Raw genomic sequence first — 19320 nt, forward strand, 5'->3', positions numbered from 1 at the left:
TACAATAATTTTTAAAAAGTTTACAAAAATTAATTTGCTGAATAATATTATTCTATTAATGTTTCTCTTTTTCTATTAATTTTATCAATCACCATTTGCGTCTATAACATCTCCCATCGGTTGATCCAGAATATAAGCCGCTAATCCTGCAGCATGCAAAGAATGCACCAAAACAAAAGTTCAATGTATTGAAATGCAGTTCGCAAATATATTTATTAAATATATTTTACTTACCAGGTCCCTTCGGACACACCTCTTCGCATTGTTCTTTATTTTTAAAATTATTGTTGTTGCCATAACATCCACTATACATAAAGGGCTCGCAGCTTTGACGCTCAGAATTAAAGTACCAGCGTTCAACTCCTGGTGCTCTGCATGGTCCTGTATCCAGGGGCAATGTGCAAGGCTCTGAAAGAGAAAAATAACAATAATAGAATTAATACTATTATTATTAATGCATGTAAAATAAAAATAATATCATAAAAACTTGATTACTAAAAAAATCACAGTATATTTATATTGACCCAAACCAAGAAATAAACAAAAAAACTTTGTACATGAAACCATGCAAATTGTATATCATAGATCATAGTTTTATTTCATGTTATCGGCAATATTTTGTTTATATACATCACAAATTTCATTAAAAATAATATCAACTGAAAATAAACAGTATATGTGTTTATATAATCCGCTTGAATGTTTAATGAGTTACATAAAATTATTGATCGGTACAAATTACTATTACAACTTTGTATTGAATAACATGTTGCCATTTACTTTTCACTGGATTTCACTGGAAATACAGTCGACCATGTAATTTTAAATGTTCTTGAATAACAGAAATTTGTAAATTTCACCCTCCGTCAGTCGGATATTTTTTCACTTTCGAACAAACAGAGTGGTCTGGCTGGACCACCATTCATTTTACATGCATTTATATGGGATAAATGAGTTTTTGGTGTCTTATATGTTAATGATTATTAGTAGTAAATATTTATAGTTTTGATTTTTTTCTTTTTCTTACCGTCTTTTGCATGTGTTTAGCTTGCTTATAATAAAAAATATATATATTATATTATATTACATAAAAAAATAAAAAAATATAAAAAAATTGTTGCTTTTTTATTATTTTTATTTTTCTGTTTTATATCAATGAAAAACAATATTTATTCTTTTTCGGCTCCTTAGAAATGAATGTGAAATTCAAATGAAAATGAAATGAGGTGCGTCGCCTTTCGCTACAGGTTTGCCAAAAAAAATTTCGAACGCAGTACGAGTAGAAAAATTGTTGATAATGTGCGCAACACTCATTCGATTTTCAATATTTGCGATGACCAATAAGTTTGGTAGGTTTTCAAAGAACTCTCGTCGTGAAAATACTAACATTCATGTTACAGCACATATAAAAAATGCACATATATAAAATGCAGTTTGAATAGAAAATACCAGAAAAAAAAAACAAAATGCTGGTTTACATATAATATATCAAAAAGCGTATATTTCATACAAAATGTATGGGTGGTCTAAACAGACCACTCCGACCGTTCAAAGTATAAAAAAGTTAATATCCTTATAATTATCCTTCTGTACATTTTTTGGTCCTGATTTTTTCATTGATCGACAGCTAATGAAATTTTAGCAAAAGTCAAGAAATTTCAAGTCGATAGGGTAACTAGAAGTATTTTTTTTTAATTGAAGTCGAAAAAAGTCTGGCCAGACCACGCCGACCGACGGAAGGTTAATCAATTTGATTTTTGGAAATAAAGAGTTCTAGCATCAAACAAGTTATAATTTTGGATTCAAAAAAAATATCTTGATTGCACATTTGTGCAATTAGTTTAAATTAAACTCATCAAATTATGTCAATTTATAGCAGAATTTAATATTGGATTTTACCTTTCAAATGTGGAGGTAGCGATTCGCACGAAGCAATAGGAGCAACACAAGTAACCTGCTGCACCCTAAGTACTCCTTCACATGCAGCCACACTAATTTCATCCTCTTCATCTTCGTCATTATCCTGGTCATTATCCTCGTCTTGTGGAGTCTCGTCATAATTCGCTTCATTTGAGTTCTGGTCCCAATGTTGTGCCTGATAAGCGCAAAAACATTATTTTCAAACTGAGATTAAAAGTTATAATTGGAGTAGAGAATTATGATGGAGTACGTCAATTACTCACTCGATATTGATGCGTGAGTCCTCGTTTGTAAAAGTTGCGAAGTTGCTCTGTCGGAGCTATGGGATATCTGCTGCGCATTCGGTGACCTTTTCCGCAGGTTGCGGAGCAGGGAGACCAAGTGGACCACATGGTCATTGGGCAACCTGGAGGGACTTCGAGTGTCTGAAAATAGAAAAAAATACTGCAAATATCCAAAATTGTATATTATCAAAGCAACAATAATACAATATTAAAAAAATAATTTATCATATCCACGTTTTTAACTTCTCGAAGGAGAAGTTTATGTTTTCATCAAAAAATCCGATTTGCTAATTTCATGTTTTCTCGACGTTTCAAGTCATTCTGAATCGAATGAGACCAAATTTGGGAAAAGTATGTGTGTGTGTGTGTGTGTGTGAATAGATTTTTTGCCGTAAATCGACATTTTCTCAAAAACGGCTGGACCGATTTCAAAAATTTAAAAACCATTCGATGTATCTCGATGAGGATTATTGTTTGTCAGTTTTGTGCAACGATCGGCCAAGCCGTTTTCTTATAAATTGCAGAAAAGTGAAAAAAAATTCGTCCACGTTTTAGCCCGCAATTCTGAATCGATTTTGAAAATTCAGAAAAAGTTCGAAAGATATTGGTTGGGAATCGTGCTGATTAGATTTTACTAGAGATCGGCCGGGCCGTTTTCTTGTAATAACGTGTTAAAAATTTCGACGATTTTTTTTATTATTTTTTGACGGTAGGTACCATAGTCTTATAGATCATACTAAAATATCACGGCCCTACGACAAGTCGTTTAATTTTAAAAATTTGTCAAAGTTGTCAAAATTTAGTATCGTTTTTTTGGCATTTGTCAAAATTAGACTTTTGATCGACGATTTATCAAAAACGCCTGAACCGATTTCAAAAATCTAAGAGCCATTTGATGTATCTCAATGAGGACTATCGTTCGTCAGTTTTGTGCGGCGATCTGCCTGTTTCTTTGTAATTTGGAAATAAGGGATAAACCTTTCGTCCACATTTAAGCTCATACTACCGAATCGATTTTAAAAAATCAAAAACTGTTCGAAAGATATTAGTTGGGAATAGTACTGATTAGTTTTAGGGGAAAATCTACCTAACCGTTTTCTTGTAATTAACTGTTGAAAAAGAAATTTAAGTCGATTTTCATGGAACTTTTTTTGGTGATATATATCATGGCCTTATAGAACCTACTGAAATATTACGGCCTTACGACAAGTAGTTTAATTTTAAAAATTCATCAAAGTTTGAGAAAATGAGTGAGTTTGTTTGACGTTTGTTAAAATTAAAATTAGACGATTTACTTGGTATAACAATAAAGTACTTGATCTTAATGAACATACTAAATTATTGAAGTCCTATGGAAACTGGTTCAAATATAAAAATTGATGATTTTGGAAAATGTGCTTTTAGAAAATACTCCGGGTTAACGTGTTTGTTATGTATAATAAATCCACTCGGATAATTTTAATCACTCATAAGTTAATTTATTTTTTATTAATTAAATCGATTATTTATAAATTTCGGGAAGTTCATGTAACTTTCAAGGCAAAATACCAATACCAACCAGTTACAATATTTTCTGTATCTTTTTATTAACATTAATTTTTGACCAACGCTTCATTGTCAGGATCTAGAATTGTGGTATACTACAAAAAGTCATGTTTTTGCATCGCGTTTTGCATTTCCATTCGAGCCATTAATTTACTCACCCCTTCTGGTGGGTCGCAGTCCTTCTCCTCCCCAGTGCAGACATCGGTTTGCTGTAGGGATGGAGGCCTCGGTTTGCCTGCACGGCAATGCTTCATTGCTCCACGACGCCGATATCTAGAAATGATCGATTGAAATATTGCATATTGAGTTTGTTTTATATTCATGGTAAAAATTGTCACATCGAACTTTACATATAACATTATAAATACATGCATACATGTTTTCAATATATAATGTGGTGAAAAATAACTTCTGATATTTATAAGGAAACGTCGACAACTATGTGATATATGACAGCATCGGAAAGAAAATAACTGTCGCAGTATTGGAACAGGTATGTTCGTTTTTGAAAAAGCTATTTTACTGACGTTATTTATAGTTGTGTATATTTTGAATTATGTGATATTTATTTACCTATGTCAAATTTTTAATGCAGTTGCCTTATACAAATTATAGAATTCAAATAAGAAAAATTACTTGCAATGCATTGATTTGGATTTAGTTGTATATATAGACACCAAATATTGAGAATATTTTTGTTTATATATATATATATATATATATATGTGTGTGTGTGTTATATATTTTACCTTCGAGACCGCATCTTATTTCCGGGGCCACATTTCGCGCTGCATGACGACCAATCAGACCAAGGTGTCAATGCACATTCACCGGTACTATATTCGTCATCAGCCTCCAAAGATTGTTGCAAATGATTAGATTGGGCAACACCTCCCTCATTGCTGCAAAATACAAATAAAACAGCGGAAGATTCCGATTTCAATGTGGGTTCTTCAAACATATTGTAAAAATGTAATTTAGTTCTTTGTACATATAACATATAATATTTATGTTATAAACATAATTAAATCTTAAAAACATACAGAATAAGCTCAGTCAGTAGTCAAAACAAAAATAAACAAATTAATCAAATATATAACAAAATAAATTGTACATTTCCACAATAAAGATACTTATTTGAAAATTCTTAATCTAAGTACAACTGCTTAATGCATAAGCAAAATTGATTCTATTTAATCATAATCAATACATAGTTTTATATATTTCATTACTTTAGAAATTTAATCAATTAATATTAATTTAAAGAATATTTGCTTTAAAATATTATAGAATTTGAAGCGTGAAGTAAGAAATTGTGCATTGCCGTTTTTTTCAAAAATGCGTATATAAGTAAATTGATTTTTTATATTTAATAATTTTTTTTTATCAGTATAACTCAAGCCCAGCTACGTATTTCAATAATTAGCTTCTAATCATATCAGTGAAAAATCGCTATTTATAAACATAAATACATGTTACAGAACTAGTATTATTTATTGAATCCACCAAACTGATAACAATTAACATTCAATTAATTTGAAAGTAGTAAAACAAACGTATAAACTTAACTAAAATTATTAACAATAAAATAAAAACAATTATAACACTAAATCTTGCCAAAAATGCCTACTAGTAATTGATATTATATAAGAAATAGTAAATAAATACAAATTATAGATGATTAAATCTAAGCTTATATTTATATATATATATATACATATATGTATATATATATATATATATATATATATACACTTCCCTGCAAAAGTTTGGACTCACTTAGGAAAATCTTTGTCTTTTTTATTCATCACTTTATTCATTATTCTCAAACAGTTCAATGTAACAGAATTGTTGAGGATTACATTCAATTTACGATTTAAAAACATTTACATGTGATATTTTTTAATTTTTGTCGAAAAAACGAAAAAAAATCAATCCAACCGTTTTTTATCAATATGTTGGCCTTTCGATTTGAAGTCATTGGCGAGCGTTTTTAAATTATGATGCATCGAGTAAATGTTAATTTGAGTTCAAAAAAATAGTTAATGCAATTCAAAGTGATAATTTGTAACATTGTAAATTTTACAATATTTCGAAAATTAACATATTTCTGTACAATAAATAAATGAGAATTTAAACAAAATGCTCAAAAGTCATTCTTAAATTTTTTTTTATATAAATACGTATGTTAAACTGTCTGAAAGAGTACGATAAATAAAATGATGAATAAAAAAGACAACGATTTTTCTAAGTGAGTCCAAACTTTTGCAGGGTAATATATATATATATATATATATATATATATGTATGTATGTATGTATATATATAAACAAACTTAAAAAAATATTGTAAAAAGCTAACACAAATATTATCTATAGCGTTAATCATTGCAAGTAGACATAATAAATTAAATCAATTCATAATGTAAAATACGTGTTGACCCAAAAAACTATGTATCCTGATATACGATATACGTACGATTTAGTATGTCATGAATTAATTTCAAATTTATTAGAGTAGAACCTCATTTATCCGAACCTCAGTTATACGGATTCGCGATTATCCGGATTACTAACCGAGTATTAGTATATGTATGTAATGTAAACTAAAAAATACGTATGTAAATACATAAAGACGTGTTAATTTCCTGGATATCAATATATGTAATTGTTGTTTTTAATAAATACACAACATTATTCTTCATACATTCGGTTATCTGGATTTTCGATTATCCGAATGCCCATCGACAAAAATTAGTCCGGTTAATCGAGATTCTACTGTACTAGTGAAAACACAAGATATTCATTAATCAAATGTATCTATATTACTTAAAAATTAACAATCCTTTCTATCTACTTTTTATCACAATGTCGTCATAATATTAGTATCTAGTATGTTGTTTACGGTTACGGTCCGCTTACCTGCAATCTTGTACCCAGCACGAATTGCGGTCTGTCAGTTTCCGTTTGCAGGACATGATCTCGGCTTTGGCCTCGTCTCGGTAATAGCGCTGCCTGCGCCGCACGCCTTTGCCGCAGGTCACGCTGCACTCGGACCAGGGAAGCCAGCTGGTCACGGCACATGCACCAGAAGGGTCGTCGTCTTCTTCTGGAAAAAGAGGTAAAGGATATATATGATTAGAAATTTATTTCAAAATTTAGTTAAATTCTGTGTGAAATTGATGAGAAGCCTTAGCGAAGGAGTGCATTTTTCTCACTTCTGTAAAATAAATGAATGAGTATCTAAAGAAATCGCTCAAAAATCATTCTTAAAATGTTTTTCTATATCAATATGTACATCAAATTGTCTGAGGAAAACGATAAATAAAGTGACGAATAAAAATACAACGATTTTCCTAAGTGAGCTTCAATATCACATATGCATGATTACTATCGCGTTATTGGATTATCCGCTTTGCTATTAGAAAATTCATACTAATACCTTCAACACTCCTTCTGTTCGCCATATTTTGACAACTAAAGCCAAACCTACAGTTTCCTAAAATATCACGTGTATGGCGGCATTCAATTTTTTAGAATATTTACAATGTCGCGACATTCCTTCGTTACATTCTTCTTCATTTCTTTGTTAACTTCACGTGGAGTAAGTTAAAGTAACCGCAAAAAAATCGAAAATGAAAAATTCTATATATCTTTACGTTTTAGAGGTTTCTGAACATTTTGGCATGCCTTAGAAAAAATGGATGTATGTGTGTGTGTAATTCTTGTAAAGGCAGATCCAGCGTCTGCGAAGATCTAATAAAAAAGAGTAAAAAATAATGCCATTTGGCAATCAAAAATGAACATTAGACATATGTACTTCGTATTTCAGATATTTTATATAGATTATAATAATAAGTACAAGTGTGTACATTTATATGGGTTTCGCAGCACTTACGCGATTTGATATTTCGACTCCAAATCAGCCATGCAGCGCGATCGCTCAAAAAAATGTTCACAATTTTCAAAAAAATCAGAATGCAAAAAAATCTAATTTTTTTCATTTCAAGTCATTTTTTTTTAAATTAAAAAAAATCACAAAAATAAAATTGTTTTAAAGTTCTGCAAAGTTTTTTTTAAAAAATTTTGTTTTCGGTACGAAAATTTCCAATAATTTGCCTTGAGGCACGATGCCCTGCACCACTAGTTTCATTATTTCAATTGATTAAATTTGCATTTACTTTATACTCTAGCATTCTTATTTATTTAAGGTTGAAAATTTATTAATTTCCCAGAGGAAAAGTATGTTTTGCAAAAATATTCGATTTGCTACTTTTATGTTTTCTTGACGTTTCAAGTCATTCTGAATCGAATGAGACTAAATTGTATCGAATGAGAAAAAGTGTGTGTCTGTGTTCGACCTTTCGCCAAGGTTTTCTCAAAAACCATTGGACTAATTTCAAATATTCAAAAACCATCCTTTGGAGCTCGATAAGGACTAGAGTTGGTCAGTTTTGTGCCTCGATCAGCCAAGCCGTTTCGTTCTTTTTTGCAGAAAAGCGTAAAATCTTTCTTCCACGTTTTAACCAACAATCAATTTTAAAAATTCAAAAACTGTTCGAAAGATATTGCTTGCGAATTGCGTTCATTAGTTTTTGGTACAGATCGGCCGAGCCGTTTCTTCGTAATTAAATATTAAATAAATTTTTTTTTTGAGTTTGATAAAACTTTGTATAACTATATATTTCGTAATAAGCGGTTAAATTATAAAAATTCATCAAAATCTCAAACTTCCTCGCGCGCTTAAGCGATTCTAATCAGAATCCTATACTGATTACAGCTTACGTCCGCACATAAAAAAATACAATTTTTGAAACCGAAACGGATGAAATGAAATATGTTAATTGTACAAATTTATTCATACAATTACAGATATTAAAGTATGTTTGGACATCAATTGAAAATTGCTTTGATTACTTTTTAGTGAAAGCAAAGATTTTATTTTCGAAATAACCAGATGGAACATTTAACCTAAATCGCTGGATCTCAATTCTTTGGCTGCTTACAACTAGATAAATATTGCAATAAGTCCCTTTGTGTGAATTATTTGAATAAAACAAATTCTACGTCGTATATTTACAACCTCCTATAATTAAAACTAGACTTCTTCAGTAATTTGAAGATAGCATTTCTGTCCTACAAGCTTCTTTTACGGAAGCGTTTGAAGTCACCAGGCTGACAGCAAATGTACAATATAATGCATATGACTAATTACAGTGCAAAGGAGCTCAGGACATTAATCATAGTTAGTTTACGCGCCGGCTATTTCAGGGAGAAAATGGAAGCACAATGGTCTTTACCAATGGGCAACACGATATCTTCCGCACGGAGAGACTGGTCTAATAATATTAGTAGAATTTAATCCTACATGCTCTTATATTACTATATTATATATGAATCACTAGAAAATGAATACTTCATTGGAAATCTTGCACGTTAATTTCTAAAGCGCATACCTAGATTCAACACTCTAACTATTTGTAAATAAATTTTGTTAATATTTTCAGCACCACTTGTACATACTTATTTACATATTTATATCATTTAGTATCGTGGTTACATGCTTTGAAAAGATGTATCATTTACTATCTGGATGAAAAATAGTACATTGTATCTCAAAAGTTACAAATTATGTTTCATATAACCAGCATCTTCCAGAGCTAAACAACTGCATTTCATTATAAATTTACGCCGTATCCATTTCTCTTGGGTCATTTATAATTTTCTGCCCGGAAGACTTTGTTCTCATTTTTAATTTATTAAAAAACTTAAAAGTTTTGTAATGCAACTCTCAGGTGAACTTTTTGTTAGATATTCATCATAAACTTCAAGAGCAAAAGCACTTCAACTACTACAGTTTTCGAAATCTTTTTGTGTATAAATCTTTTTACACAACGGGGTAAAAAGTTAGTTTGTAGTTTGATTGAGATTTTAAACTCATATAATGATATCTTTGTTTTGAATAACATCATTGTACACCATAATTAGTAGATATATCAGTTTCTGCCTTATTTATACATGTAATTCTGTTATTTATTTACGATTTTACGGAAAATGTGTCAGTGTTTATATCGCCAATAAAAAAGATATAATTCTTACCTTTTCAATACAGATTCCTTAAACGTTTATTGAAGAGCGAAATGATATTGCCCTGGGGTACATAATATGAATAAATATATCTTGTGAATTTTATTACAACCCCACTTTTCAGAGCATAATATAAATACATTTATCGATATCAAAATACAATGTATAAAATGAAATATTTTCCGAATCATAAAGCGTTTAAGAGCTATAAAGCATTGGTTCATTTATACAATTTTATTGCAATAATAAAATATTATTTTTTCGTATGATGGTTTCATATAATTTGTAAAATTTTTTATTTAAACTAATATTATTTAATGACTTTAGAGCGTTCTTGAACTAATAAAATGACATGATATTCGTACATATTAAATATATTTTTATAAGCAGTATTGAAAATAATAAAAGACTATAAACACCACATCTTATGTATACTAAATATTTACAGAAAGTGATATCAATTTAATATCAATTTTTTTTTTAATTATTGATACTATTAATTTCATATTATGAAATTTTTTTATTATTATTTTAAATTTATTCTAAATTAAATTATATCACAAGAATTGAAAAACGTTTGCTATTGCTTTTATAATTGATGGAAAATTATTTTTTTTGACAGAATCAAAAACAAATACTTCCACAGTATTAATTAAAAGAGAAAAGCGACCAGACCATTTTTTTATTTATATTTGACTATGGTTGGCTTTAATAATATCATCTTACTCTTTGAAACATCAAAGCCCGAAATAATATACACCAACACCCATTATTATGTCAAAAACAGATTCTAACAGTTCCCCAAACCACTTGAGCAATTCGCCCTGACATTAACGTGAAGCGAATTGATTCAAATGCTCAAGACGAATACAAGTAATTTATATCCGGAATAAATATAAATTAGAAGACGTATTCCATCTGAGGGAATAATTCGTTTTGAGCTGAAACGAGATATGTCAAGTTGACGTCCTGACGGGCGGTTGCCTATTCATTATTCCATTATCCGGGAGCATTTATTTGTGCCGGGACGACCTATTTTTAAAAGTCTTGTCAACGGATAAATGATAATAATTACTGAAAATGTCATGGTAATAAATGATATTTTGAAAATACAGCTTAATGTAATGCGTTTTAGTTTTATGCTTCTTCAATTATTTTATAGATGAATTCAATATAAAAATTGGGTTTTCATGTAACCAATTGTAATATGTAGTATTTCCCTAGGGCAGGTTAGTGAGCTGAATTAAACTTCCACTTGATTCAGAAATGAATGGTGTGGGAGATTTTTAATTACCATTTTACACCGCAATGCCTGAAATAGACTATATTTTCAAGTAAAAATGGACATTGCTACTGCACGATATCAGGTTGTCCAGAGAGAAGGCTCAAACTCGCAACCCTGTCGCGCGGTAAACCATGACCCCATAGAACACCCTGTGATATGTAAATCTTGTATATAAAATTCCTCTATAACGATGTATGTAAATATACTCCTAAACGATTATTATGATTTTGATAAATCTTTCTGAAGTTTGTTAAGGGAATTTTTTATTTGTTAAGGAAAATTGCAAAAACAACATATCATTGTTTGACATCGAAAACATTTTGATACATGAGAACCGTCACCTACCAAAAATGTCGATTGCCTTGAAATTTGATATTAGTTTAAGCAAGCCTAGACAATATTAGTATATAATATCCATATTCATGATTATGAATAAGAAAAATGCAATATCTACATTATTATTGCCAAAAATCAGCTGAGATGTGCCAGAAATTAAAACATTATAAGATATAATATAATATGATGTTTGGCAGATGAATTTATACAATTTAGTTCAATAAAAAACACAATACGTCCAAAAGTGCATATACATTATATTAGCTAAGTTGTCAAATTTGATAATAACTTTTGATAATAACAATCGTATTATGTTTTATATAAATTAACAAAAGGTAAGTATATTTCTCGGAATAAAAAATGTTATTAAACAAATTAGTTAATTACATTGTATAGCATTTTTATCTCACTATCCAAATTTTGCTGCCCCCGAAAATCTGCCGCCCTGGGCAGTAGTCCCGACTGCCCCTACTGTAAATCCAGCACTGTATATATATATATATATATATATATATATAAATAGTTTGAACTTATTTCTTATTTAATTATTTTCATATGAATTCGAAATATTATGTAACGTTTCCAACCAGAGATAGTATTATACCTCTATCCCACGAATTCCGCTTGATGTTTCAAAGTTCAAGAATGCCTTCCCTTTGACCACAGAAATGTTATCATCAACGATTCCACCATACCTGGTATGTTGTCCACGCTGTTCTCGCAAGCCTTCTCGTAGAGTCTTTGTCTTGCCAAGTGCAGACGGGCGAGCGGTTTCATTTCTCCTCCAGACGGGTCGTAGAAGGGCGATCGCGGGTCATTCGGGTAGTTGGCGCGGATGCGCCGGATCACGTCCCGCGGATTCGTCGGCTGATCCGGAGACTGAAACAGGTCATAACACGAGCTTTTAGAAATTCAGATCTGCTACACTCGGTGTTGGGGAAACAACAAATTTGCTGATATTTCAATGGCATGTAAAACAGAGGAAATATTTTACGAAATAAAGCAAGGTGTTGTAAAAATGTATATACCACACAGGGAAAAATGAGAATTTATTAGTGTAACTTTATGGTTTATATAGTTGCGCACATCACATTTATCAATGAAAATTAATATATTTAAATCATACAATTGTATGAAAAAGCTATTAAAATATCTGTATTTTTGAAATTAACCGACACTAAATATGTTATCATTCGGTTGTGACATGTTATCCTAGTCCAGTGTTTTGAGCTCAAATTAGGTAAGAATCTCGGAATGAACTATAAGTATGTAAATACTTGTATTTTGTACCCTAAAAGTTGTCATATGATAGGGTGTACGCAACATATGTAGGTTTTGAGACAACTTTTAGAGTGCAAAATACAAGTATTTATAGACATACATCTGGGTATCTCGAATTCCGAGTTGAACTTAATAAGAAAAATGCAATATCTACAATATTATTGCTGTTATCCAGCTGAGATGTGCCAGAAATTAAAACAATATAAGATACATTATATGATGTTTGGCAGATGAAATTATATAATTTAGTTTAATAAATAAAACAATACGTCAAAAATTGCGTATACATTATTACTTTAAAGTTACGCATGCTGTATTTTGTTTACTGTTGCAATGAAAATGACTTACTATAATGTTTATCTATGGTTTTAAATATGTGGGTTTGAGGACTAGTCTTACTTTGGCAGATTTACCATTAAAACTTGTAGAAAATACTATGCAAGCCTCATACCTACTGTCTAGGCCATTATATATTATAGTATATAGATCATACAGTCATTCAATCATGAAATCATAAAATTTACTAAAAAAATTTTACTTTTACACATGAATCACTATATATGTAGATTTCCATATAATCTATATATATATAGTTTAGTTTATAGTTTATAGTTTGACAAAAAAGCTCAAATATGAATTTCACCTGTATATATAATTGGATCTTTATTTTTTTTTAGAAATAAATTTATTGGAATTTCTACAGTTACATAAAGATCATTATACAGTCATGTTCTTTTTTATCCATTTCATGTCATGCAACTTTTGAATTTTTTAAAAATGCATATATGAGAAATTCTATCACAAAAACTAGTGTACGGTATCGTGCCTTAGGGCAAATTGCTAGAACTTTCCGCACCGTAATTTAAAATATTTAATAACTTAATTTTTTTTTGGCAATTTTGAAACTTCTGAAAAAAAAAGATTCAATTAAAATATTTATTAGATACATATATAATGAATATATATTATTTCTTTATATTTTGTTTATTTTGAGAATTTGCTTAGCAGTTTTAGAGATAAAATATCAAAGCGATAAATTAATTACAAAACTTGGTACGAAACCCATGCAAATGTAAACAAAATTTGTACTTATTATTAAAATATCTGTAAAATATCTGACAATTTGATGTGCACATGTCCAATGATCATTTTTAAGCGACAAAAAGGCTTTTTCTAAAAAATCATCAATTCTTCATTTCGTCAACACAAGTAACGGTTTTTGAAATCGGACGTTGTAATATAGTTCATTTGGTTTAGACTATATAGTATATATTTTAATATCATTCTTAGTAGATTTATTATTTAATTTTTATTTAATTTGATCTATTAAGTTTTCAAAATGAGTAATGAAAATATGAAGAAAACTATTACTAATACAAGTTCTACATATTAAAAATCTTAAGTTTAATGCAGAGCAAAGTTTCTCTTAAAAACTGAATTACCATTTTTGGTGCTTTCTATCCCGTATCTTCAAAACGACTGGACCTGCCTTGGTCAAAAACTAATCAACACGTCTTTTGAATCAGTCAAATCGGTTGATCCGTGTTCTCGAAATCATCGACGATACAAACATACATACATACGCACACACATATATACATCCATTTTTTCTAAGGTACATTTGGTGAGAAATTTTGCTTTTTGGCGTTGTATTTATACTAATATTTTTTACATCTCTAAGAATAATGTAGATTCAATATATTTTTATGAAAAATAATTCTCGCTATAAAAGTGACAAAAGCAAGATATAAATCGTAAAATGTATGATATAATACAGCGTTTTATTCATCCGAGAATTAAAGACCATATCAATTTTAATGTGTTTTTCTGTTTTATCTGTATTTCACAGATATATATTCCGTACAATGTTTTATCTACAAAAAATTTGTTTTGCACCGCTGTGTATGATGGAAAACAAACCAGACCGACAATGCGCTGTAAATTATTAACTATTTTTTCGTGGAGCTTTACGATTTATTCTGATAATATAAATGCTCTCCAAAATACAGGAATATTGTAGTGTAAGAGGTAGTATACTATCATACTCATATCGAAAAAAATAAAATATTCAATAATTTTATAAACAAACACACTTGCATATAATATATTATAAAGTTTACTTTCATAAACAGATTGTATCAACAAAAGATTTTTTTTGTGTTTAATCGAATTTTTTAATTTTAATTTTTTGCTAGAAATTTTTATAATAAAACAAAAAAATATTTTACCATTTTACATTCCTGATCAAATACGCAAACTTTTGATGAAACTTGCTTGCACACTTCAGTACATTTTTTTCAAGCGAGCTTCTCAAAGTGGACCGAGTATTTCAAATAAAAATTTTAAATTCACTGTTTAACAAATAGTCTCAACTCTAACATACTAGGTGCGATTGAGCAATCAATTTTGACTGTGGTTCTGAATATGTTATTTAAGATTACAGATTCAAAGTTTATATGAACAAAAATTAATAAAAATTTACGCCAATAACCGAAAAAATCAGAGTTCTACCAATGCTCTAGGTGGCGCTTAAAAGCTCAACATTTTTAAACTACAGTAGGTGCATCTATCACCTCATTTTGGTTTGACATTGAATTCTGGGATACCTTGCATATATATATATATATATATATATATATATATATATATATGATATTCAATGCGATGCTAATATAATTAGTTTTGAAATTTTTTATTATAAATGAACAATATCAGTTTCCTAACTTATAAATAAATTGGCATTTTTTTATGTTTTTATATAATTTCTAATTAGATCACAATTTATATAATTAAGATACATAATAACTCAGATAAATTAGGTACATAATTAGGTTTTATGCATTATTTTACTTGAAATTTTTCTTCTATTTCATTTATAAAAATAGAAGAGCATAGACCACTCAGGCTTTTAGTAAAACAAGAAACAACTTTTAGAGCTAGAGCAGATTATTTGCTGCTATTTAAATACTGATATAAATTATTAGGTATATTGAAGTTTGACAACATTATTTAGTGAAAATTTTATTATATTCTCAACATATCACAGACTGCTCCGATTTGTAGGATGACCACTCTGGCTACCAACTTCTCATACATAATTTTAGGAGAAACATTACTTTAATTTTAATACTTCAGTTGCAATGTTTATAACTTTATCTCATGAAATCGCACTCTAATATGTATAATTACCCAAACAGCAGTATTATTGAGTAATATTGTCAAATATATCAAAAGCAGCAATAATGATGCACTTTGGTTTTTCGTAAAACAAGAAACAACTTTTAGAGCCAGAACAGATTTTTTGTGGTCATTTAACTACAGATTTAAATATTATGTATGTTGAAGTTTGGCAACATTATTTAGTTAAAATTTTATCATATCCTCAGCATATCATAGATTTGTGGAATGGAAACTGGTTACCAACTCCTCATATATAATTTTAGATGTACTTTATTTAATACTTCAGTTGCAATGTTTATAACTCTATCTTATGAAATCGCACTCTAACGTGTATAATTACCCAAACAACAGTGTTATTGAGTATTATTGTCAAATATAACATTAATGACGCATTCCGTTACGATTGAAGCGAAGTAATTATCTAAATTCAGCCGAACGGATGAATCTATTGTAGTTGCACACGCTTCCATAAAACTTCGCAATAATCGCTCTGAGCCACCCCCGCACGTATGATCTGTACAAAACATTTTCCAGTGTACGCATACAACTCAAATACATCTATGATATATTGCAGAATAACGGGTTGCATGCAAAATACGTAATTCCTTTGTTAATCCGTTGCGCGCCCAAATTGGGTCGACGAGGTATTCACGTACACAGCAACAACGCTATGAGAGGCAGAGAGGACGCTGAACTGAAACCGTGTTATAAAACTACGGAAAACGATATCAACCGGGGGTAGTAGTTCAATGAGGGGTAGGAGTCAAGAATTAAATACATTCGAAAGAAGTAAATATATTATCCGTAGCAATGAGGTCGTTGGTAGTTCACAATGAGTTGACGCGATGACATGAAAAATATAAATGCAATTGTAGTTTGACTCACATTTTATGATTAACTCCCCGTAGGGTAGGTTATAGTAATCGCAAAAAAATCGAAAATCGAATTCTTTACGTTTCAGAAGTTTCAGAACATTTTGGCAAAATTTTTCAACAAATGTATCAAAAATAGTTTTAACAATTGAAAATGGTCCATTAACATGTTCATGGACGTAAAAGGAATAGCAATAATTTTCATTGTGATACATAAGACATGAACGCTATAGCATTCAAATTCTAAAATCAATTAGCATGAATTTAATTTTATATAACCTTACGTTTTTGTAATTAGTTTACATGCCAAGGTAATGACTAACTGGTTCTATAGGTATTTTTTCCCGTACTCTTGGCAAGCAAATTGCGTAAAATAGAAGTAGAATACTTGACGTGGATGCTATAGCATTCAACGTATATATTATGCAAATCATACTAACCTTACAAACGGTGCTTAATCAAATTTCGGATATTTTATTTTAAAATTTAAAAATAGAACGACTATCAATGTTTGCATCTTGCTGTAGCTGTTGCTGGCTGCAAATGTGTTAATTAACAATTTCAACAACTATTTCGAGATAAACAAAAATAAGGAACTGAAATTTTGCCTAATTATATCATGTACATTTCTTCAATAATAATTTTTGAGCGAATTACCATTTTTTTGAACTAAAAAATCACTTGAATTTCAAAAACGCTAATAAGATCTTCACGCAAATTACAATATTTGGTGAAATTACCATTATTTAAAATTCAAAATCACTTAGATTTCAAAAAAACTAATGAGATTGAATATTTAAAAACTTTCGGATTACATCAGTTGTGTGAAGAGTTAATTAGTTTCTAAGAAAAACAGGTCTGCCATTTCGGAGATATGTAGAAAAATGGTCTAAAAATAGTAATTTTTGTGAATTTTCCAAGTAAAATGGCTTATGAAATCATCACGCAAATATAATATTTGTTTAAAAGAAGTTCACAAAAATCGCTTGATAACTTTTTGCACTTTTTTATATATCTCCGAAATAGCGTACATGCCTTCCGTAAAAACTAATGAACTCTCGGTTCAAATCGGTTAATGCTAATGCGCTCTTCCGAAAACTGGGACAAAAGTCAAGATTGCCTTACAATTCCCGTATCTTTCTAGAAAATTCATGAAAATTGTTCGCATCGGTATATTTTACATTCATTACTATGCCATAATAGTGATTTCGTTATAATCTCGCTGGTCCAACAAGTATCGTTGTCGCACTGTAGGTCGTTTGTTTGAAACATTTACGTCCTCAGGGTATGATTCCATCTCAAGTTCCTGAGTTTCCTACTTCGTTCCATGTATAAAGAAAACATACATAGGAGTGCATCGAGATCACGTAGCAATAATGCTACGGCGTTATTACTGTGCAAGTCTACACCTGGTTTACGAACACGAGTAATGCCCCGGCAGCCAGCCAGTTATTTCTTAAAAAAAATAAAAGAGGAAACAGACGCAGAGCTTGGAAAAATATTGTGAAGGATTGAAGGAAAATATATTGATTATAAAGCACCTACCTAAACTGTATACGTCTTCCCCAGAAAGTAAAATGTAATAATATTTTATTAGTTCAAAAATACATATAAAGTACCTAGCTATTGAAAAATACAATGTATGAGACAAGTAGATAAGGATGGCTCTTGTAAATTAAGTATTCGAGCTATATTAATATAATGCGACTAGAAAAATATTCCTTATGGCTAAATAAATTTTTTAATTGCAAAACCAAACAAAGGAATTTGAATTATAAAACAAAATTATTCAGTGAAAAAAAAATACAGTCGTAATATGAAAGTGCCTCTATCAACTATCAAAACTTATTTTATTTAAAATTTTGGTACTTGTAATTAATAGTTTCTATTAGACGTTAGTAAATTTTTTATCTAGTTTTTACTAATGTAAACTTATTATGATATCCACGTGTATATAACAGTTTTTACTAGATTATAGCTAATTTTATCTAGATTTTAATAATGTCAATATATTGCAATCTCCGGAATAATAAATTGAAATTTATTGGCACTAAATTGAATAATTTTAATAATAACAATGTCTGACAATGTTTGAAATAAAAATGAAAAGTTTTTTAAATTAAGAAGGTGTCCTAAATCCATATAATGCAAATTAAGAAAATGCTGAAAAAAATTAAAAAGTTGTTCTAAATCCATATAATGCAATTTATCAAAATACTAAAGTCCGCATTTCATCTTCGAATTATGCAAAATTGTAATATCCAAGTATATATAACAGTTTTCACTTGATTTTAGTGAATTTTATCTAGTTTCTACTTATGTGAAATAAATTTAATGTCCAAAATAAAAAATAAAAAATATTTAAAAAAAATTTCAGCTCCATTTAATGCAATTATCAAATTACTAAAGTCCGCGTTTCAACTACGAATTATGCAAAATTTTATTATCGAAGTGTATATAACAGTTTATACCAGATTATAATAAAATCTAGTTTTCATTTATGTAAAGAAATTTTAAGGTCCGGAATGAAA

At 29.6% G+C, this 19320-nt stretch overlaps 1 protein-coding gene across 3 annotated transcripts in view; it reads right to left on the reverse strand.

Annotated features, from left to right (window-relative positions):
* Positions 1-19320, reverse strand: part of LOC113373127 (spondin-1-like) — a 105905-nt gene that overhangs the window by 56919 nt on the left and 29666 nt on the right. For 2 of the 3 annotated variants that reach the window (XR_003366863.1, XM_026613442.1), the window contains exons 6-12: positions 12152-12335; positions 6671-6857; positions 4499-4651; positions 3908-4022; positions 2184-2345; positions 1900-2095; positions 235-408 (exon numbers count right to left, since the gene is read on the reverse strand). Coding sequence is in view for 2 of the 3 variants with exons in the window: in XM_026613442.1 (XP_026469227.1) it covers positions 235-408; positions 1900-2095; positions 2184-2345; positions 3908-4022; positions 4499-4651; positions 6671-6857; positions 12152-12335 (1171 nt within the window). In the remaining variant the exon portion in view is untranslated. The remainder of the gene's footprint in view (positions 1-234; positions 409-1899; positions 2096-2183; positions 2346-3907; positions 4023-4498; positions 4652-6670; positions 6858-12151; positions 12336-19320) is intronic. The other variant, XM_026613441.1, reaches the window with a different exon arrangement.

This window comes from Ctenocephalides felis, unplaced genomic scaffold (assembly GCF_003426905.1).
Source record: "Ctenocephalides felis isolate EL2017-DRISC unplaced genomic scaffold, ASM342690v1 CF-g0.4_SCAFFOLD_01604, whole genome shotgun sequence".
Lineage (NCBI taxonomy): Eukaryota > Metazoa > Arthropoda > Insecta > Siphonaptera > Pulicidae > Ctenocephalides > Ctenocephalides felis.